The sequence below is a fragment of the Crotalus tigris genome, unplaced genomic scaffold (genome assembly GCF_016545835.1).
Source record: "Crotalus tigris isolate CLP2741 ecotype Arizona unplaced genomic scaffold, ASM1654583v1 scf7180000024338.4412243, whole genome shotgun sequence".
Lineage (NCBI taxonomy): Eukaryota > Metazoa > Chordata > Lepidosauria > Squamata > Viperidae > Crotalus > Crotalus tigris.
The window spans coordinates 1,414,747-1,435,940 of NW_024100508.1; the positions used below are offsets into that span (position 1 = coordinate 1,414,747).

Here is a 21,194-nt window from a genome sequence, read left to right on the forward strand (position 1 = left end):
TCCTGCCTTGATTACTTTATAAGTCAGTCAAGACAGCAAACACACATACTCCTTCATCCTGTTTTCCGCACAACAACCCTGTTGGATTGAGCTGTGAGAGGGGAGCAAAGCCACCCAGCCAGCTTTCATTTCTAAGATGGGACTAGAATTTAGTCTCCTAGTTTCTAAGCCAGCACCTTCACCACTACACTAAACTGGTTTGTATTTAACAACATATACACATTATTAGGAAAAAGAAAAGGCGCCCTAAAAATGCTATTAAAAGACAGGGCCTCTTTCCGAAAGCGAATCTTCCACTGATAGGCGGAACGGGATGGCAGCAGCGACTTTAGAAGCCTCTTGAATCTTTCGCTTCCACGCCAGTTTCGAAGGGAACCAATCAGGAAATAAGCTCCGGGGCAGGAAGGGCGAAAGCAGAAGGGAAAAAAAAATCAAACTTCCCGCTCCAAACCTGCCCCGCGCTCTCTTGCAAGGCCGCAAGCACTGAAACCCGCTCCCCTTCCGCGGTCGGGCGCATGGGCAGATGCCCGAGTAGCGGCGGTTGGTTCCGGCAGCGTCCCGAAAGCGAAGGCGGGCGCCTGCGTGGGAGAGGCCGGCCGAGGCAGCGCGCATGTTCCGCCCGGGAAGATGAAGGTGGCGGTGGCCGGCTGCTGCCATGGCGCACTGGATAAGCTCTACGAGACCCTGCAGCTGCTAGAGCAGCGCCACGGCATCGACGCCCGTCCGGATTTGCTGCTCTGCGCCGGCGACTTCCAAGCCGTGCGCAACGCGGCCGATCTGCGCTGCATGGCGGTGCCGTCCAAGTACCGCCAGTTGGGAGGCTTTGCCAAGTGAGTGGGGGGAAACGGAGTGGGGGTCCGGGGCGGGGGCCCGTTGTAGGCGGAGAGCCGAGCGAAGCGTTGTGTGTGGGGTCCCCGGAACTGCTGAAGCTGGTCAGCGCTCTGGGGAGGCGCCGTCTGGTGGGGAAGGAGCTGGGTGCGGGAGGGAAGAGGCCGCTTTGAGCCCCCACTTACCATGGGGCTTTCTTGACAGATGCCCTTAATTCCTGTAAATAGAATAGCAGAGTTGGAAGGGATCTTGGAGGTCATCTAGTCCACACACACACACACACCCCGGCTCAGGCAGGAAACCCTATATCATTTCGGACAAATGGTTGTCCAGTCTCTTCTTAAAAACCTCCCGTGTTGGAGCATTCACAACTTCTGGAGGCAGGGTGTTCCACTGATGAATTGTTCTAACTGTCAGGAAAATTCTCCTTGGTTCTAGGTTGCTTCTCTCCTTGATTGGTTTCCATCCATTGTTTCTTGTCCTGCCTTCAGGTGCTTTGGAGAATAGCTTGGCTCCCTACCACCTGAGATATTGGAACACTGCTATCATGTCACCTTTAGTCCTTCTTTTCATTAAGAGCATCTGTCTTGGGACTGAAATGTTGGGCCAATGTAAACATACATGCCCATTGGTCACCTGGAGATAAAATGGTTGTGTTGTGTGAGGGGTCCTTGGTGCTCTCTGAGCTTGTTTTGTTACAGACATTTCATTATCCAAGCTAGATAGCAATAGCACTTAGACCAGTGGTTCTCAACCTGTGGGTCGGAACCCCATTTGGGGTCGAACGACCATTTCACGGGGGTTGCCAAACAACGCAGTCCGCCATTTTTTCCCCCTTTTCCTTAGCTGTGCTACTCCCTTTTATTCTATTGGCTTTTGAAAGCCAATAGAATAGACTCTCTTGAATAGAGTCTAATTCTATTGGCTTTCAAAAGCCAATAGGAATTGTCCAGGCTGTCTCTGCCCTGCTGAGCCCGCCAAAAGTCCCATTCTGCAAACGGTGCTGCACCAGTTGAGTAGTTCTTGACTTACGACCGGTTGAGTAGTCCTCGACTTACGACCGGTTGGGGGTCACGACATTAAAAAGGTTGAGAACCACTGACTTAGACTTATATACCACTTTACAGTGTTTTTTACAGCCCTCTCTAAACAGTTTACAGAGTCAGCGTCTTGCCCCCAACAATCCTCATTTTACCAACCTCAGAAGGATGGAAGGCTGAGTCAACCTTGAGCTGGTGAGAATCGAACTCCCAGACTGCTGGCAGCCAGCAGTCAGCAGAAGTAGCCTGCAGTACTGCACTCTTACCACTGCACCACTACGGCTCATCATCAATGGTTGTGTTGTGTGCTTTTGATTTGACTCCTGGTGACTACCTGGACTAATAGTCCCCACCGTTTTCTTGGCAGGGTTTTTCCAGATATGGTTTGCCATTGCCTCCTTGCTAGGGCTGAGAAAAAGTGACTGGCCCAAGGCCAACCAGTTGGTTATGCCCAAGAACCAGTCTCCTAGCCTTATGTTTTAATCACTGCACCAAAGTGACTCTATGTTTCTGAGTCAGTTTTTGGCTTCTGACAACTGTCTGGGCAGGACTGTGGTTTTCTTGGCAACATTTTGGAATTGATTTGCCACTTCTTCCTAGGGCAAAGAGGGAGGGACTGACCCAAGGTCTCCCAACTGGTGTCTTGTCTATGGTGAGACTGGAACTCATGGTCTCCCACTTTCTAGCCTGGTGTCTTAAACCACTACATCAAGGCTGGGCAATTAATTTTCCCAACATGAGAAACTGGGAGTGTATGGAGGCCAAATTAATAGAACTCTGAAGGCGCATAGGCATGCACACATGCACGTATTTTTTTTAAAAAAAATTAATCACCTTCAAAATAAAAGCAATCCATGCGGGCCAGACAGGGACAGCCAAAGGGCTGGATGTGGCCTGGGGGCCGTAAAATACCCACCTCTGCATTAAACCAAAATGGCTGTACAATATGGATTACTATGTGAAAAAGAACTCCTTTCCTTTATTTTATTTTGTTTTATTTATTAAATTTATATGGCTGCCCATCTCATTTGCATGTGATTCTGGTGGGGTCCATGGTTAAAACACAGCTACCAATCTCGGCCTTCCACAGCCCTTCATTTTTAAAAATCACAGCTATCAATAGCAACCATTTAATGATAAAAAAACAAATGTACCATCTTTCATTTAACTAGCACAGCTATAATTTTAAGCCCACCAATCATATCTTGTTGGCATATCCCTAGTTCTTTCCCTTTGGTTTCTATTGAAAGGGTTAATCAGTGGTGGTAGAAAAACATGGACTTTTAATAGCTCAAAATTCCAACTGTCTTTTCCTAGATACTATTCTGGAGAGAAGAAAGTGCCTGTCCTGACTATCTTCATCGGTGGTAACCACGAGGCCTCCAATCACTTGCAAGAGTTACCGTACGGTGGATGGGTGGCCCCAAACATCTATTATCTTGGTATTGTTCCTTTTGGTTTCTGACTTGATAGTATCAAATGCTTGATATAGAAATGAAGAAGGGGTGGAACCCTACATGGATGAGACAATGTGCTTCTTCTGTCAGTATTTTATTTATTTATTCATCATATTTATACAGCAGCCCATCTTGCAGAACATCATAAAAACTCATCATTTTAACTGCAGCAGTTCGGTTCAGGATATTGAAACAGGTTTTTTCCCCAGCATTTTATATCTTTATTTGTTTCCCATGCTACACTTTAATTGTTGTGCAGCCTTTAAAGATGTTTTGAGCCTTGAGAATTAGAGGGAAGCCTTCCTGAGATGCATTCAATTCTTATTTGGACGTTCTGGACTTAAAATTGTTACCTTTTGCCTAGCTAATGTTTCCTGCATCTCTTTGTCAAAGTTATTTTATTACTCTCTACAGGTTATGCTGGAGTTGTCAGATACAGAGGGGTGAGAATTGGTGGCCTGTCTGGTATTTTCAAAGGCCATGATTACAGAAGAGGTATGTGTGTAGTAGTCTTCAAGCTCTTGTTTTAAGCAAATATGCCATTGACATTTGTGTGGCTTGGTTCTAGTGCTTTTTGCTGTTTTTATTGTTATTGATATATAAGTTTACGATTGATCAACTGTAATGGAAAGTTGGATTATCAAAATAGGATCTGAAACTGTAATAATCTTGGGTTATTGGACTAACATAATCTCAAAAATCCCTCTCAGACTACTGCTGAAGTTAGATTGAAACTAATGAAACAAACACACAAGAATGGAATAAGTTCTAATCAGATAGTTTTATTACAGAAAAGCTAAGGAGATATTATGAAAGAATTCTAGTGATTAACATGTATCAATGGCGAGTCCTCTGGGTAAGTGGCCTGTTTGTATGTGTCCCATATTTTGGTAACAGTCAAATTTCCTGTCAGATTGTTTTCCTTTGACTGTGCAGGAGCTAACTCTCATTATCTTTTCAATTCTTGTCAAAACCAGAAGGGTAAACCCAAGTGTAGCACGATTTTCAATCTGGCAGCTCTTTCTGCTAAACTCATGTCTCCTTTGACTCTGAACTCAACTTTATCAAACTTAGATTCATCTATGCAAAGGTTTTGGCATGATATGGAGGTGGCTTATTATTACTGCTTTCTAGGAGTTTATTTTTAAGTTGATAGTTTAGCTTTTAGTCTTGGACCTCCCCTGCAAGTATTAGCCGGGGCCTGTCTTTCAAAATGAACTAAAGACATTTCTTGATGTAACTGTTTCATGTTACTTAACTTCTTTCAGGTCACTTTGAGTATCCTCCTTACAACCAAGAAACAGTACGAAGCATCTACCATATAAGAAATATTGAGGTTTTCAAGCTCAAGCAGGTAAATCTAAATATCATACTATCATATATTGGGCTCTCCTTCATATTCATCCTCACCATCTAAAATGAAGTAGGCAATGCTGTAAAAGAGGGCCATTGCACAGAATAATTATGGAGCTGAAATAATAATCATTTAGTCCAATTTCTGTAGGAGAAGTGGTTGACCATCCTCTTTGTAAAAACCTCCAGAGATGGGTAACTCATAATCTCCAGAGATAGACTGTTCTTGTGCTCCTGGAAAATAGGTCTTGATTACTATCTGTAGGTTCCTTTTATATAGCTGACAATGACGATCATGTCTTCCCTATGTCTTCTCTGTACTGAACATCCCAACCAGAACGTTTTTTACCAAGTGGACTTTTTGAAGCTCACCTCTATAATCCTCTAGTACAGGGCATTTTATGGTCCCCATGCCCTTTGGCTGTTCTTGTCCAGCCCTCGTGAGATCAGTTACAAATTAGAAATCAAATGTAAATAAACACACTGCAGGGGGGAGAAGAAGCCGAGTCAGATCTGGCTCGGCAGTCACCATGCACTTCTTCAGTCAGCTGGCAGGTGAGGAGAGAAAGTGCTTTTCTGCAACTTCACAGCGTTTATTCCTCATCTGGAGCAGCCTGAGGAATTGAGGGGAAGGAGTCTGGTTACAGTGGTTCAGGTTACAGTGGTTCAGCCCTCCACAACAGTCCCAGTTTCTCGTGTGGCCCCTTGGGAAAATTAATTGCCCACTCCTTCCCTAGCACCATATCTTTGTCAATGTCATAGCAGCATAGTTCTAGCACCAGTCTTTGGGGATGGTTCAAGTCATTTCTTCTGGCATTGAACTGAAGTCACTATGTAGCTTTCAGGTTCCAGTATGTTCTGGGAAGGCAGTGCATCTCCTTTCCCAGTTCTCTGTGATGAGAGAGTCGAAAACTGATCTTGGTTGGGTTAAGTCACAGAAAGGCCAGCTGTATCTTCATATCCTAGTAAATTGGCTAAATATGACTTCTAATTGTTGCAAGACTCCAGCATTAAATCTGGATTGATTATGGAAGATGTCTTTGTATCTGTGTTCATACTTTATGCCCAGTCATGGTTTATGCCTAATCATAATTCATTGAATTAAACCATTTGTTGCATACATACCACATGATAACCCAATACTTTACAAACCATAATGGCTGTTCAGCAGCTAACCTGGAATCATATTAGCCTAATGTGAACTGCTATGTGCAAGTCTGGTTTATATTTAACAAAGCCCATACGTTTTTCTTCTCCATAAGTGTTCTTACTTTTTAATTCATTTATATTTCTAAACTGCCCATCTCCCTCAAGGAATTCTTCAGTATCCTCTGATCTCCTCAACATATTTATCCCAACATTGACTGATTTTGCAACTTCTATAACCAGTTCAACTCAAAAGATTGCAGCCAATTACAAAGCAAATCAATGTAACAATAGAAGTAAATCAAAATTACTAAATGAGCCAGTAACAACCAATCAACCCTCCCTCTAGATAAGACACCAATAAAACTTTGCTAGGATTCAGTCTAATAAAATAAAACTGTCTTTAAAAATCTAAAAACCATCACAAGGGAGGGAGATTTATGATCTGCTCTTTTGGCTGAGGCTGATGGGAGCTGTGATCCAGAACTTTTTGTTTGACCTGTCCTACTATCTTTCCTTTACCATCAATGGCAACAGTTTCACTTCACTTCTGTTGTTGGTTTTTGGCTTGACAGCTCAAGCAGCCCATGGATGTATTTTTGTCCCACGATTGGCCTAGAAGCATCTATCATTACGGAAACAAGACGTTGCTGCTTAAGAAGAAATCCTTCTTCCGCTCAGAAGTGGAGAACAACACTTTAGGGAGCCCAGCAGCATTAGAACTTCTGCAGCACTTGAAACCCAGTTACTGGTTTTCAGCTCATTTGCACGTCAAGTTCGCAGCATTAATGCAGCATCAGGTAAGAAATGTACAGGATGGAGGGTTGATTTTTGTAGGCTGAGTACATTGTAATGAAAACTGGGGAACCTTAACGGTGGACATAATCTCCCAATTTTGCAAAATGTTTCACAGGAATATTGTTAGTACTCAAAGGTAGTCTGTTTCGAACTATAATAGTTAAGATATCAACTTCTTAAGGGAATACCAAGACTGTTACTTACTTACTTACTTACTATCTATTTCAATTTCTAAGGTTACCCCCTCACCCTTGACTCCAGGCAGCTTACAGTAGGTTAAAACAAGTTATAAAATCAATTAAAGCAACAGTAAAGAATGGCCAAATTGTGGGAAAGGGGAAATCCACAATAGTAAAATAATATCCATTCAAATGGTGGGATTCACACCACTTCCTGGCCTGTTGTCTTAAAGGATGAGATCCATATGGACCTTGGAAGGAACACTCATTGCTAAGATTAGCAATGAGTGTTCCTTCCTGAACTCTCTCCTGAACTCCCTAAGATGAGGGTGTTTGATAAATAGGACCCAGAATTTATAGGAAAGTTCCCTTCTCCAGATGAAAATGCTCCTTTGAAAAAATTTGGTTTTTCTAGTTGGTCATCAACAAAAATGTTTTGTTTATTTATTAAGTTTATATGGTGCCTATCTCACTATCTCAGTTCACCTTGCCCCAAGAAAGAAATAATGGGAGAGATCTGACTGATATTTGGGAAGGTTGTTTGGGGAAGAGTATAATTGGAGTGCTGGTATTCACCCAACATGAGGTAACAGACTATTCAAATTCTCCATATCCATGAGTTTAGTAACTAGTCCTCAAATATTTGAGCTTGGGTGAAACAACGGAACACTCCTTGTGCCCAGGACTCAAAGTTAATCTTTGTTCTTTACTTCCCAGATTTCCAGTTTCCTCACTCCCTTGAGATTTCAACAAAATATTAAGAGGGGTTATTTATTATTTCATTCTAAATTCATTCTAAGTTTTATTACATTATAAAAAGCAAATAATACATTGGAGCAATGTTTCTCATCCTTGGCAACTGTAAGATATCTGGACTTCAACTCCCAGAATTCCCCAGGCCATATGCTAAATTCCCAGAATTCTGGGAATTGAAGTCCACATATCTTAAAGATGCCAAGGTTGAGGAAAACATTACATTACAGAATACCGATGACAATGGAGTACAGTGGTATTTAGGCAATAGAAGCGAGAAATCATTAATGCTTAATCACTGTAGCTTAAAAAAGATGGTGGTGAGGAGGCCTTTCACAATATGATTGTCTTTGTTCTTGCTTTTTAGGCTGATAACAGTGAACAGCAACCCAAAATTACCAAATTTCTGGCTCTGGATAAATGCCTGCCCCACAGGGATTTCCTTCAGGTAAAACAACCTCAGTTTTTCAGTTTTGACGCATATCCTAATCTGTAAGATATAATAAACTTTGGAAGGAGAGCAAAATGATTAGCTAACTACTTTGTGGATCTGCTTTCATTTTTTTTAACCTGATCTGAATTTGCATTTGCATCTGATCTTAATTTCATTGCAGGATCCAATCTGGGTTGTTCACCCGGAGCAGAGGTTTAGTCTTCCGAGCTTTAGGACTTGTACTGGAGCCCAGAATGTAACACATTCTGGTAGAGAGAAGTTCCCTGAGGATGGGCTCCAGCACAGTCCAAAAGTTCGGGAAACAAAACCTCTGCTCCCGGGGAACAACCCAGATTGGATCCTGCAACATTATTGTGGGACACATATATTTGCCTTAATTTCATTGATCAACGCTTGAAGGCCACCCTCACTTGATTGACTCAGCCTGGGAGAAGGATTTTAACTATAAGCATGGCATACATTGAGAGTGTGTGTCTCATCAATTTACATGTGAGACTCTTACTCTATAGTCAGCAGCAAGAGCAAAGAGGATTTCCACTCATAGGTCTTCCCTCCCCAATGTATGCCTCTCCAGCTTTATACTTTGACACAAACCTGGGAGAAGTGAGTACTATAAATAACCTGGAATGAAAGCCTTAAGGCTCACGGGTCCAAATTGAAACCCACTAAGGTCATTTTTGACCCCTAGGTAAAGATTCTGTATGCCTACGTTACTGTTAGCTTTCTGATGTACAGGCAGTCCTTGACGTACGACCACAATGGAGGCCAAAATTTTTGTTACTAAGTAAGACAGTTGTTTAGTGAATTTTGTCCCATTTATGAACTTTCTTGACATTAAGTGAATGTCAGGTGAATCAAGTAACATGGCTGTTCAGTTAATAGCATGGTTATTAAATGAATCTGGCTTCTCCATTGACTTTGTTTGTCAGAAGGTCACAAAAGGAGACACTGCAACCATCATAAATATGAGTCAGTTGCCAAGCATCTCAGTTTTGATCACATGACCATGGGGTTGTTAAGTGTGGTCGTTAAGTGTGAAAAAAGGTCATAAGTCATTTTTTTCAGTGCTGATGTAACTTCAGTCACTAAATGAACTGTTGCAAGTCAAGGAGTTGTATTGTCTGAAGTTCGTGACTGTTTTTTCCTTGCTGTGGGAGTCAAGAGGTCTCTGATTTCTCATTCTTCTCTAAGATTGTAGAAATTGAGCACAACCCGAGTGCACCCGATTGTTTGGAATATGACCCTGAATGGATTGCTGTTCTGAAGGCTACCAATGATCTCATTAATGTCTCTCCTTCTTACTGGAACATGCCTGAAAATAATGGACTGCATGAAAGGTAGGTATACTGCAATCCTGTGGGCTGTAAATTAAGTCAGAAGTTCTAGAGAACTTTAGTGTAGATGTGTAGACCAGGTTTCTCAGCCTTACTTGGACTGAACCAAAGACTTTGTATGTAATGCATACATTGTGTCTACCAGCTTCTGCTCATATGGATGACAGCCCTGTTAAGTAAAAATCAAAAACAACCTATGGTAATTCAGATGTTGCTGAATTACTGCTTTTGGTAGCTGTAGGAAGAACGGCCACTAGTAAGGGTTAGTAGTAAGGAACTTACGGAATTCCGCAATTTCTTAGCTCCTGATTAAAACATGTAGAGCAGACATGTCAAACACAAGGCCCGGGGACCAGATGCGGCCCGTGAAGTGGTTTCATGTGGACCGTGAAGCCATCCTGGAAACAGGGAACGGCCCCCACTGCCTTGGCCCTGGCCCAGGCTGGCTGGGAGCCAATGTATAATTTTGTGGTGGCCATCTATGCTGAAACACAATCAGTCTTAGCTCCACAAGCCGTCTAGAAACAGCGAGGAACCAGCCCCTGCCATGTCAGCCCCGCCCCCTGGGTGCATGCTGGGGAGGTGTCACCCTTTGTAAGGAATGAAGAAATGGACCATGCCATGGCGCTTGCCCTGGTCTCACCCCCTTCTGCCAGAGACCCTCAGATCTGTCCCACTCCTGCCCAGGCCCCCACAGGCACCCTTGATATGAACGATGTAGAGCTGGCCATGCCCACCCAGTAGGCCACACCCACTCCATCCACACCCACCCAGTAGGCTGCACCCACCCTGGCCACACACCCCCGCCCCCCCAAGGGCAACCACAATGCTGATGCGGCCCTCAATGAAATTGAGTTTGACACCCCTGATGTAGAGGGATACGGAATAGGGAGTGCTTATTTCACTGAAACTTTGAGCTTTTCACCTTTTGCAGGTGGGACTACAGTGTTACAGAAGAAGATATCAAGAATGTTTTGGAAGAGGTCAACCATGAGCTTTTGATTCCCCAGAACTTCAGCATTACAGAGGCTTGTTATAATTCAAACAAGTCTCAGCAAAAGACTGACTTGATTCATAGAATTAGCCCCCAGACTACAGAGTTTTGTGCCCGGTTTGGTCTTGTGGACATTAATGCTAAAATTCAACAACGGAAGGAAGAGCACAGAGATGATGTGCACCAGGGTGAAGAGGAGGAGGAGGAGGAGGAAGAAGAAGAAGAAAAAGAAATAGATACTACTGGATCAATGATGGAGTCCAGTGCTGATGTCTCTAGTTTATTTTCTGTCAACCCTGATGAAATATTATTGGATGATGATAGCTGTGATGATGATGATTTGGAGACTTCAGAAGGACCATCATCTGATCTTTCCTGCAATATCTCAGAAAACTTTTCTGATATCAGAATCCTGCCTGGTTCTATGGTAGTGTCCCCTAATGACACTCTGGACGTTGTAGAAGGTGAACTGGAGAAATCCAGCAATGGAAATCAGGCAGAGGAGCAAAGCGCTGATGGGAAGCCTTTGAAGCGCTTAAGTGATGAGAACAAAGAAGGAACAGTTGGCCCAAAGAGAATCAAAAGGCGGAATCAGGCTATCTATGCTTCCAAAGATGAAGACGAAGATGAGACATTAGAATGATAATCCTTTTTCTTGATTGAACTGAGTGATGGGATCATATTCCTGGTGCACCTGACATACCTGTGGCAGTTATGGAGCGCTGTATAGTTTTGATATTGCAGTTGTAATAAAAGCCTTGTTTTTTAAATAGTAGTTTTTATGGTAGATCAAATACTTTATTGACATCAGCAGATTGATTTGGAAGAAAGAAATATAGGCTTTTGAGAATCAGAAATTAATGGAAAACTTTTGAATTTTTACTATGGGTTTCCATATAATTTGGACTTGTTTTAATGAATTTTAATGAATTTAATGAATTCTGAAAAGAAGAGATAAAAGAGATATTGTTTGTGTCAGAATCCAATTATATTTCATTTCTAGTTATCGACTATGGAAAACCCCGTTTCTTCCCTCTCTGGATTCTGTCATACTACAAAGGGGAAGGGGGATGAGCAAAGGGGTTTTATGGCTCTCACTTCCTTCATTAAAACTTCAAAGGGACTGAATGTGGATCTCACCAAGAGGACTGACCATAACAATATGGCCATCACCTTTCATATACTACTCTCTAAAGTCTCCCTTCTGCCTGCCGTGAGGAAAAGGGGGTGGAAATGTAACACCTGGGATTGTCGCTGGAAGGACGGTGGGGTGGAGGCTGCTTGGGAACACTTAAAACTTTGAATGGTAGGGGTTGGCCCCTCAAATCCTGTCTAGAACGCCTGCAACCATCTTCTCTTAATAAAGATGCCTGTTGGAAGAGATATTCCAAGAGTTCTGCCTTCTTAAGATGTAAAGTGGGGTGGGTCCTTACAGTTTGCATCTAATGGAGTGGGTTCAAAGTGGTTTCATTTTTATTAAAACTCATGCTTTTATTTTGTCATTAAATTTACTTTTATGTCCAAATCTAACTATCCATCCATATTGGGTGTATTTTGCTGCAATAACTAATAAGTCTTATCAAGTAAGATTTTCTGACAGTTAGAACAATTAATCAGTGGGACAACCTGCCTCCAGAAGCTGTGAATGCTCCAACACTGGAAGTTTTTAAGAAGAGACTGGACAGCCATTTGTTTGAAAGGGTATAGGATTTCCTGCCTGAGCAGGAGGTTGGACTAGATGACCTTCAAGGACCCTTACAACTTTATTATTATTATTATTATCATCATCATCATCATTCGTTTCTGTCATTTGTTCAGGTCAACCATAGAATAAAGTCAGGTATCTTTATTATGGGTCACAGACCAGATAGGTCCCAGAATTGAAACAAGGGTAGATAGTCTGGTATCCTTCAGATGTTTTGGACTACAGTATCCATAAGCCCTTATGGACAAATGTCGAGCATTGCGAAGGGCCCATGTGCGCATTTCTGCAATAATGTGTGATATTGTTATGTCTAGGACACGGGTGTCAAACTTGCCACATCAAGTTACGTGTTGCGACACATCATGACTTTTTTGCATTGCCGGAGCTGTGGTGGGCGCGGCCTCTGTATGATGTAACCGGCCTCTGGGCCGGCAGTTTGATACCCCTGCTCTAGGAAGATCCAGGTAAAATAATAATTTGTGACCCTGGAGAAGCAAAGTTGTGCATTGAGCCAGAAGTGGAAGTTTATTCTCCTTAGTGTTGTAACATTCTAGGCTCATATGTTGTTTTACAAAAACACCACCACTCCTTTCAGGCTCTGTCTTCCAGTTTGTGAAAGGAAGAGCCATCTTTATTTCTGTTTTTGTCCCAGCATACGCAACATAAATTTTTATTATTCTCCAGGTTTAGAGTTCACGTCAAACCATAATTTAAGGCAACACGGGTGAACTTTTGTAATTGTAATTTTTTTCTCCTCCAAATCATTATGTTAACTATGGGCTGGCTGAATTAAGGAACCTTTTAATCATAGGTTATGAAACATTTTACAACACTTAGTTAATAATGGCTGCGGTTTAGGATTGGATTACATCTTGAACTGCAGCTGGTGCAATTCAGACAAAGTGGTCTACACCCAACTAAATCTAGATTACTGTTTGCTTGTAACTCCAGCTATGACTTCACCTCATAAAGGTTGGATAGTTGCAAAATCAGTATTTTAATTTATGATGAACTTTCCCAGAGCTATTTATGACCCGTTTTCAGAGTTACGATGACCACACACCCCTCTTGCAATCATCTGATTGCATTTTGGGCCACTGGCTCACCTTTACAACTGTTTGCAGCATCCCACAGTCATGTAACTACAATTTGCAATGGGTTATTTTTTGCTAGTTTCCGCATTTACTTCCAGTTTCCAGCCCCCCCTCCCCCCAAAAAACCATTGGGGAAAATGGATTTGCTTAACAACTGCGGCATTTGCTTATCAACTGTTCATGAAGTAACGTCACATCCTATCATGTGATGTCTTGAGTTACAACTGAAATTCTGAGCTCAGTTGTAATCATAAGTCCGAGGACTATCTGTATGGAAAGCACTTGTAGAGCAAATCAACTGAAAGACTGCTGCTGGGGAGACCAGGTGCCACAAGAGGGCACCCTCTGCCCAGCAATGCAACTTCTTGCCCAAATCTAGTTCTGCCAACTAAAATGTCTCTGACTTTCACCTGGCAGCCGTGCCCATTTGTGAAGTCCAAAACCTAAGTGATGCCACAGTATTCATTGGATCAAATGGACTTTTTGACCATATCCTGCATTCAACCCTATAAAAATCCTTTTTTGGAAAAGACTCAGTGTCTTTGCCCAGCACTGGGAGGGCAGGGTGGGATCATGGAAATAATGGAGTCTTTTTTAAAAAAATATGTTTTTGAAATATACCGTATGTACTTTTTGAATATAAATGGAAGTGATTATTATTTCTAACCTTTCAGTTCTAAGGTTATATCAGTAGCAGTATATGATGCCTCTGCTTTCACCACCAAATTAACTAGCTAGCACAGAAGAAGGGACATAATCAAAGCTGGCAAGATGCTTAGGGAGAAAGCTAATACTTAATTTCATTGAGCACTTGTTCTGACTGGGATCCCAATACAGTGAAGTCTTCTTATTGCGCTAATGGGAATATGCAGCTTGGTTGCCTGAATTTCTCTACATGGTGTCATGAATCCAGTTGGTGAATTGGCAGATGTTTGTATAAACTCCAGGCTTCCCAGGTTGGGCACAGATTTGCATCCCCCAGGAGATGACCCCTTGGAGTCTGTTGTTGCAAACTAGGGGTCCTTTGGAGTCGCCCTGCAGAGCAAAGAAAGTTCATTTGTTGCAGTAAATGATTTCTATCCGAATTTCATGCCTCTTCAGAAACCTGGCCAAAACATGGAACAATAACATACTGGTAGGTGAGCCATGCAGCATGGGGGTCTTGCAAGAAATACAAGAAAATAAAACAATGGTAGAAAGAAAAAAAACTGGTAGAAAATCCATAAGCAAAAAGCTGTTAGAAGGAAGCTGATTAAGAAAGGAATTCAGAAATTCCCTTTGAAAAGGCCCTCTGTTAATATGCAGCAGCTTAATCAGGCTAATAATTAAATACTGTAGTGTACTATTTACTAATAATTAAATTGTAATTAAAGACTGCAAGCTGATGGAGGTTCTAAAGTTCTGAATTCTGTGAAGCTTACTGTCAATTATGCACAGAATGATAAACATGTTCTACATAGGTGATTTGTTTGTTTTAGATGTCTACATTTTATGATTGGCAAAAAGATCTTGGTAATGTCGGAGAAATCCATGTTTTTCATTGGATTGGTGTGACATATTATAAAGTGACACATGGTGCAAAGATTGTGCTAATATCCCATTTCAAAACCTTCGCTGAATGAAAAAAAATATAAAACGTGCATAAGAATTGTGCATTTGGAAGACTTTGCATACAAAAATGGAAATTATTTTATTTATAGTAATTATATTACTATAATTTATATTTATTGATTTCCCAAATTAGTAGGAAAAAAGAAAAGTGTAATACATGAAGATATATGCGCACACACACAAACACTTTTCCTGACCCTGTAATCCCTTGCTTCAGGGTGGGGTTGGGGCAACTGAATGGCAGTGAGCATTTACTGGCCAGATGTCCTCCCTGATGCCTATGCAGAGTTCATAGCAAATATTTTCTCTTTGTGCCCTGATGGAAAAACATCTGTCAGCGGCCTAGGATTGAAATCTCAACCTTCCAAATGGGATGCAAGCATCTTCATCTCTAGATCACTGCGCCCTTATATAAAAGATACACTACTTGGGTATAGACAGATCATCATGGAGAAAATCTATGTGGTCACAGTCAACACTGATGTCTTGGTACATAATCAAATCAATATAAGTATGTGAACAAAGTCACATTGAAAAGCAAATGTGATTTTTTAAAAAGAAAATAACATTATTTGAGCGTCTTACTGAACAGACTGAGTTGAGTAAATGTGCTATTGATATCTACTGATGATAGATCATCTTTACATCCTTTATTGGTATAATAGAAAAAACAGCCTGAGGAGGTGGCTATGGATTTTCTCTCCAGCAGAACATTCCAAATTTACTCTTATTGGTGGACATAGAAATATCACAGGAGAATCACACCCCCAACAAAGCTATGGTTTTAAAAAGCAGCAGATCTGGCGGTCTGGAGCTTTACAGTGTGGGAGCGGCTAATAGCAGCCTCAGACCATGCCTTTCTGAGGCTTAGGACCACAGGTGGTGTGTTCATACAGATAGCCATTCATGTGGAAGGAGAGTTGAGATTTGGGGCTGGAGCTTTGTTTCACCCCCCCAATTATAATACACTGCCTCACATGTGTTTTCCACCTCAGAAGACCACCACCTAGCTTGTTCTGCAGAAAAGGATTGCCACAAGGGACTTCAGAGATTGCATACAAGCCTAGGTTGCCCCTTCCTGGGTGGGTAGAGGGAAGAGAGAGAGAGCTTGCAGCTGCTATTGTGACAAATGTTGGGCTATGGAAATCCCCTCACCTGACTAGAGTCCACACCTCCTCCTCTCACACCAACACATAGCATGTTTTCCATGATAAAGCTTGGATATGCCTGTTCGCAGTCTTCATGAGATATTGTGTAGATCTGTGCACACTGTAGAAGGTCAGGGTATTCCAACTACCAATAAAAAAACAACAACAATTTTTGATATTATAATCCAGTAAGAAGAATTTATTGGGACTTAGACCTGCTCAAGCAGTCTTTGATGCTTTAGCAATGTCTTTCTTCACCTCCCTTTACCACCTCTCATAGGCCTTCCTCACCCCCAAAGACTGGTGTATCAGAAATATCTCAGAATTCAAAAATATTTCAAGAATTCTGGGAGTTGAACTCCACATAATTTAAAAGTTGCCAGAGTTGAGAAATGCTGCTCTAGTCAACTACACCGTCTGACAACTGTACCTTGTGGTGACTTGATGGTGCCTCAGCCCGATACCTCACAAGGAGTGTCAGGCTGAGCGTATTCGGTAGCCAGTTCAGTGGGTTGGACATACTGGTTGATAATGGTGGAGTTGTGCAACTTTAGCAGCATGAGGTCACTGTCGTGTGTGATGGGATTGAAGGCTGGATGTTGGAATTTCTGCACAGAGGTGATGCATTACTCAAAGCCCTTGTTGTCTCGAAGGCTGTAATCACCCATCCAGGTATGAATATCCCTGCATGGTTAGAAGAAAAAGAAATGCTGTAATAAGGTGACCAATCGTCCTCCTTTAGGGGGGACAGTCCTTCTTTTGTAAGTTCTGTTCTCTCTGAAAAGTGTCCTCCTACATGTCCTCCTTTTCGATATTTGAAGACTAATCTGTAAATCTCCATATTCGATCGATCCCGATCCAATCGGTTGCATGTGATATGACTATTTGTATTTGACATGACGATTCATCAAGGCTCGGTACAGTGCGGTGAGATGCAATTATGAGACGTGTGCGCTCCACACAGGAGAATTGTTTTGAGAGAGTGTGCCGCGCACAAGAGTGCGCCACACACAAATGGCTTTGTTTACTTCTTACCGAAACACAACACGGCACACATGCACACATTAGACTCACTTTTTTTTCTTCAATTTATTTCTGTCCTCCTTCTCATTGTAAAAAAGTTGGGTCACCTTAGCTGTAAGGAAGTGTCATCAAAAGAACCCTGTTGGGCCAATCTACTTAATCTTCCTCTTTGCTTCCCATATTGGCCACCAGTAGGGAGTGACTTCCCAAACTTGCATTTCAGGTACATGATTTGCAACCTTCGAGGCCACTTCCATTTACATTGCTTTTAGGCTAGTTTAACTCTCATCCTCAGTCCCAAAGAATCCTGGGAATTGTAGTTTAGTGAGGATGTTGATAATTCCTCAATAGAATATTGTCAAGCATCTTAATACCAACATTCAGAGTTATTAGGCTACTGAATTGTTTTGGCTAATTAAACCTATACTGCTATTTATTTTTACCTTGATAGGCTCACTGTACCCAGGGGGACTTCCTTGTGAGTAATCAGTCAAATATGCCAAATTCATTTCCCCCCCTTGTTATTACTTGCTGCTGAAGACTCTGTCACCCTTCTGCATTTGTTCAGTTTATGTTAACCTCTCCTGCTTCAAGGTAAACATTATTTATTCTTTGGGTACGGCTATCACTGAAAAACACAATTGTCTTCTATCTCAGTATTTCAGAATAAATACATTTCTACAATACAACTAGGATGTACTCAGAAATAACCCTGGGTTATTGCTAAAGCTAAAGCTAAATGCTAAAGCTATTTCAAAGTGGGTGATTTTTATATCCCATTGATACTATTATTGCTGGAAATCCAGAAATTGGTGATTCAGAGACAAAGCTTCTGGCCTTTCCTTCCTTGCCCCAACTCAACATTTTCTTACCCCTGCTGGTCACAGTGAGCTGCAGTAAGTACCCAGTCTTTGTCTATCAAGACTCCACCACACTGGACATCAGGCTCATTTTCCTTCCTGTTGGAGAGGATGACCTGGAAAGGTTGAGCATGCTGGGGGCACTCTTGACCTCCAAGGATCCGAGGTTCATCCTGGGCAGTCCCTGGAAAGAAAGATCCCTCAGCAATTAGCAAAGTCTTACCACTAAATCAGCAAGGGGACAGGGCCAACATCAACTTGGCTCCACGTTTCCTGATCTGAATGTCTTCTAAATACTTTGGGATGCATTCTTTTCACAGATCTGGAGAACATCAGATTAAGTACGAGCAGCCAAACTGGTTTCCCACAAATAGTAGCATCCATAAATTGACATCAAAATAATGACATGCACACAATGACATTATCATGCAAAAGTCACATTACATATTTGCATCATAGAAATATATGTTGTATTATTTGTGTGATGATATTATCATGGAGTTATTTTAATCTAGACTATTTTAGCACACAGTGAAGATCCAGCCATTCAATTTTTTTATGTTTCATTCATAATTCAGACCCAAATTTGGAACTATACTCCCAGATCCAACATGTTATTATTATGCTGCTTGCAGGATTAGTCTTTCCCTGTTTGAATCAATGCATGACATTGCACTTGTTCCAAAGGCAATGGCATGTTACTAGATGCTGCAAATAGGTCAGCATGTACATAACACACTGTGTTCTCCCAGTATAGTTAAACAACTTAGCCAAAACCTAGTGATTGCATTTCCAGACAGTATTAAGTTTGGTTGGTCTAAATCTTGATTCTTTTTTGTGGCTCAGGACACAAGTCTCACCTACTTGGTTAATTTGTGGTACATTGTAGTGTGCAAATCTCAAAAACAGGTTTAATTCAATAATCCAAGTTAAAAACATGGTGTGAACACAACTCTTGTTTCCTGACAGATCTTGGGAAAAAGAGCTGTGGGTTTATTTCAGCACATATTGAGCTATTTACAATATTGAATCAGATATGGATAGATAGATGATAGATTTCTTTAACAAATTTGTAGAGTATAACTGCTTATCTAACAAAAGAAACTCTGGATAGATTACTGTAGATAGTACCACACAGCTACGTAGTTTGGTGAAAATAATTTGACCTGACCAACAGTTGAATCTGGCTACTTGAGGATCATGATGAGCCAATGGTCTTCCAATATCTTGGCCCCATCTCCAACCTGGAATTCACTGCCCTGACAGCTGCTTCAGTTTGATTAATGGTAGGGCCAGACTTGTAATTCTGAAGACCAAGACCAAGATGGAGGAGGAGGAGGAGGAGGACCATACTTGTCCATGCCTCATGGTCTGCTTCCTTGTGTTAAAATGTAAAAAACTATCTTAGACATCAGATCACAAATAGATAAACATAGATCTTATGGAATAGATGCTGACCTATTCCTGTTCCCATCATTCACTTCATTTTTTATTCCCAGGTTTCCTTTCCTTACCTGTAAGTATCAGTAGAAGTAGAAATAACTTGAGGAGCTGCACATCCCTACAGGGAATAGGTGTCATCTGGCTAGGTCTCGCTGGTTGCAGGTGGTGCTGTTAGATCAAGAGCAATTTATTTCCACAGAGTTTACCATCCTTAAATCTCCACTGGCCCCACCTTGCTTGCCTTTGTCTAGAAACAGAAGGATCCAGTTATGTGACTCCTCTTTCCTCCCACGCAGCCTGTATTCTGTCATTCAGTCCCTTGAGACACATCTGGTCATACAAAGGAAAATGAAGCAAATCCTCTTTAGGGGTCTTGATCTTATTCTTTGGCAGAAGAACCTTTGGTGGAGATGGAGAATAACACCAATGGCCTTGTTTGCTTTGAGTTGACCCTCCTGAGCAGCTTCTGTTTTAACTGAAGAAAAATAAGAATGGTTACAGACTGGTCTACAACTTTATGAAGTGGAGTTTAATCTGATTTCATGAACATGAAACCAGAAACTAGTTGAACTGTAGTTCCCGTCACTGAATACGGTATGTGTCTGTGTGTTCGTGTGTGTGTGTGTGTGTGTGTGTGTGTGTGTGTGTGTGTGTGTGTGTGCACATACATGCATGAAGTTTGTTTGCAGCCCAGTTGGAGAGAATAAGAGAAGGGGAATCTTTATGGACTGGTCTCCCAACAGCTTTCTTGCTTGTGCCACAGATGTGGCATTTATTTTGAGGGAGTGCTGTGTGACTTGGTACTTTTTAATTATTTCATTTATTAAATTTAATTGCTGCCTATCATGCCATGAAGAGACTTATACCAAAATCATGACAAGAGGCAAGAAAATTCCTCTCCAGTTTATTTGCTACCCAGTGACATGGACTTCTGACACCAAGAGCTGCAAATAGCAGCATTTATGGCACAATTTTAACCAGAACTGTGGACATAAGAAAAACTTAACACACCCCTCTCAGCTTCATGGGTTCAGTAGCAATAATAGAACTCCCTCCCTCCCTCCCTCCCTCCCTCCCTCCCTCCTTCCTTCCTTCCTTCCTTCCTTCCTTCCTTCCTTCCTTGCACAATTGCTTATAGTTTTGAGCATATATCATTCTGGAACTCTTTTAGCTCTGTGGTAAATCAGTGTGCAGTTGATAGTTACTACCTGAGATAAGGTAGAAATTACAACATTTGTACTGTTCTATAGTACAAATCACTTAAGATGCTCACTAATGTGTGGAATAGGAATTTTCCTTGGCTGCTTCATCTTCTCAAAAACCAAATGGGACTTTTAAAAAAAATCATAAACTTTGCTTGTTACTTTGTTTGACTGTGATGATATATTATGTGAAAACAGAATAATTTTTGAAAGCAGTGCGCATTTTAAAAAGAAAGAAACACTTCTGTTCCTGTATACCAAAGCTATGCAACAGCCCTGTGATTAACTTGGGAGGAGAGTTGTCAAAACAAAGTACATTATCCTTGCAGGGAAAAAACATTGGTTAAAAGAACGCAGAATTTACTTATGATTTGCTCTCAAAATGCAAAGAGCACTTTTAAACTGTATTTTTAAATTTTATCTGCAAAGTCAAAAATATAGCAACAGAAATAAAGTAAATAATAGAGACACAAATCTTTTGCCAGGTGTTTTTCTTCTGCTCCATGGAAGAAATTGTTACATCACATTTGGGGTTAGAGTTTGCAACGCACCAAATTTTACAGGAGAAATTTAAAATGGTTTGTGCAAGAGTTACGTTGCAAAAGTTAGATGTGGTAACCTAAATATCAGCAATTTCTACATTATTCTTGCATGCCTCTGTCCTTGTTCTTTTGACAATGCCAGTTTTCTTTGTTGTAAGGTGTGGTCTCTTCTTAGACAGAATCATGTTCACTTTGTAAAAGAAATTCCTTATGTAAGAAGTAACATCCAT

The 21,194-nt window shown here is 41.4% G+C and overlaps 3 protein-coding genes across 3 annotated transcripts; 1 reads left to right on the forward strand and 2 right to left on the reverse strand.

Annotated features, from left to right (window-relative positions):
* Positions 1-489: 489 nt before the first annotated feature.
* DBR1 (debranching RNA lariats 1) lies at positions 490-11,111 on the forward strand. Its single transcript, XM_039325576.1, has 8 exons — positions 490-830; positions 3,186-3,310; positions 3,740-3,820; positions 4,594-4,679; positions 6,400-6,624; positions 7,922-8,002; positions 9,200-9,345; positions 10,277-11,111. The coding sequence occupies exons 1-8, from the start codon at positions 628-630 to the stop codon at positions 10,977-10,979; spliced, it is 1,650 nt and encodes a 549-aa protein (XP_039181510.1). The 5' UTR covers positions 490-627; the 3' UTR covers positions 10,980-11,111.
* Positions 11,112-12,070: 959 nt separating this feature from the next.
* Positions 12,071-16,467, reverse strand: LOC120300158 (kallikrein-11-like). The gene is made up of 3 exons (XM_039325788.1): positions 16,325-16,467; positions 15,902-16,039; positions 12,071-14,170 (listed from the first exon to the last, which is right to left on the reverse strand). Exons 1-3 carry the CDS (start codon positions 16,412-16,414, stop codon positions 14,027-14,029), a joined length of 372 nt encoding a protein of 123 aa, XP_039181722.1. The 5' UTR covers positions 16,415-16,467; the 3' UTR covers positions 12,071-14,026.
* LOC120300159 (kallikrein-1-like) lies at positions 16,064-19,389 on the reverse strand. Its single transcript, XM_039325789.1, has 3 exons — positions 19,292-19,389; positions 17,790-17,961; positions 16,064-16,578 (listed from the first exon to the last, which is right to left on the reverse strand). The coding sequence occupies exons 1-3, from the start codon at positions 19,356-19,358 to the stop codon at positions 16,521-16,523; spliced, it is 297 nt and encodes a 98-aa protein (XP_039181723.1). The 5' UTR covers positions 19,359-19,389; the 3' UTR covers positions 16,064-16,520.
* Between the last annotated feature and the right edge of the window lie 1,805 nt (positions 19,390-21,194).

Coding starts and splice junctions, on each gene's coding strand:
- DBR1 (XM_039325576.1), top strand. CDS start 628: ATGAAGGTGGCGGTGGCCGGCTGCTGCCATGGCGCACTGGATAAGCTC. Junction 4,680..6,399: donor AGGTTTTCAAGCTCAAGCAG/GTAAATCTAAAT, acceptor TTGGCTTGACAG/CTCAAGCAGCCCATGGATGT. Junction 6,625..7,921: donor CAGCATTAATGCAGCATCAG/GTAAGAAATGTA, acceptor CTTGCTTTTTAG/GCTGATAACAGTGAACAGCA.
- LOC120300158 (XM_039325788.1), bottom strand. CDS start 16,414: ATGTCCAACCCACTGAACTGGCTACCGAATACGCTCAGCCTGACACTC. Junction 16,040..16,324: donor CACCATCAAGTCACCACAAG/GTACAGTTGTCA, acceptor TTTTATTGGTAG/TTGGAATACCCTGACCTTCT. Junction 14,171..15,901: donor GAGGTGTGGACTCTAGTCAG/GTGAGGGGATTT, acceptor TTTGCTCTGCAG/GGCGACTCCAAAGGACCCCT.
- LOC120300159 (XM_039325789.1), bottom strand. CDS start 19,358: ATGACACCTATTCCCTGTAGGGATGTGCAGCTCCTCAAGTTATTTCTA. Junction 17,962..19,291: donor ACTTCTACTGATACTTACAG/GTAAGGAAAGGA, acceptor CTTTCTTTCCAG/GGACTGCCCAGGATGAACCT. Junction 16,579..17,789: donor GCTCACTGTGACCAGCAGGG/GTAAGAAAATGT, acceptor CTAACCATGCAG/GGATATTCATACCTGGATGG.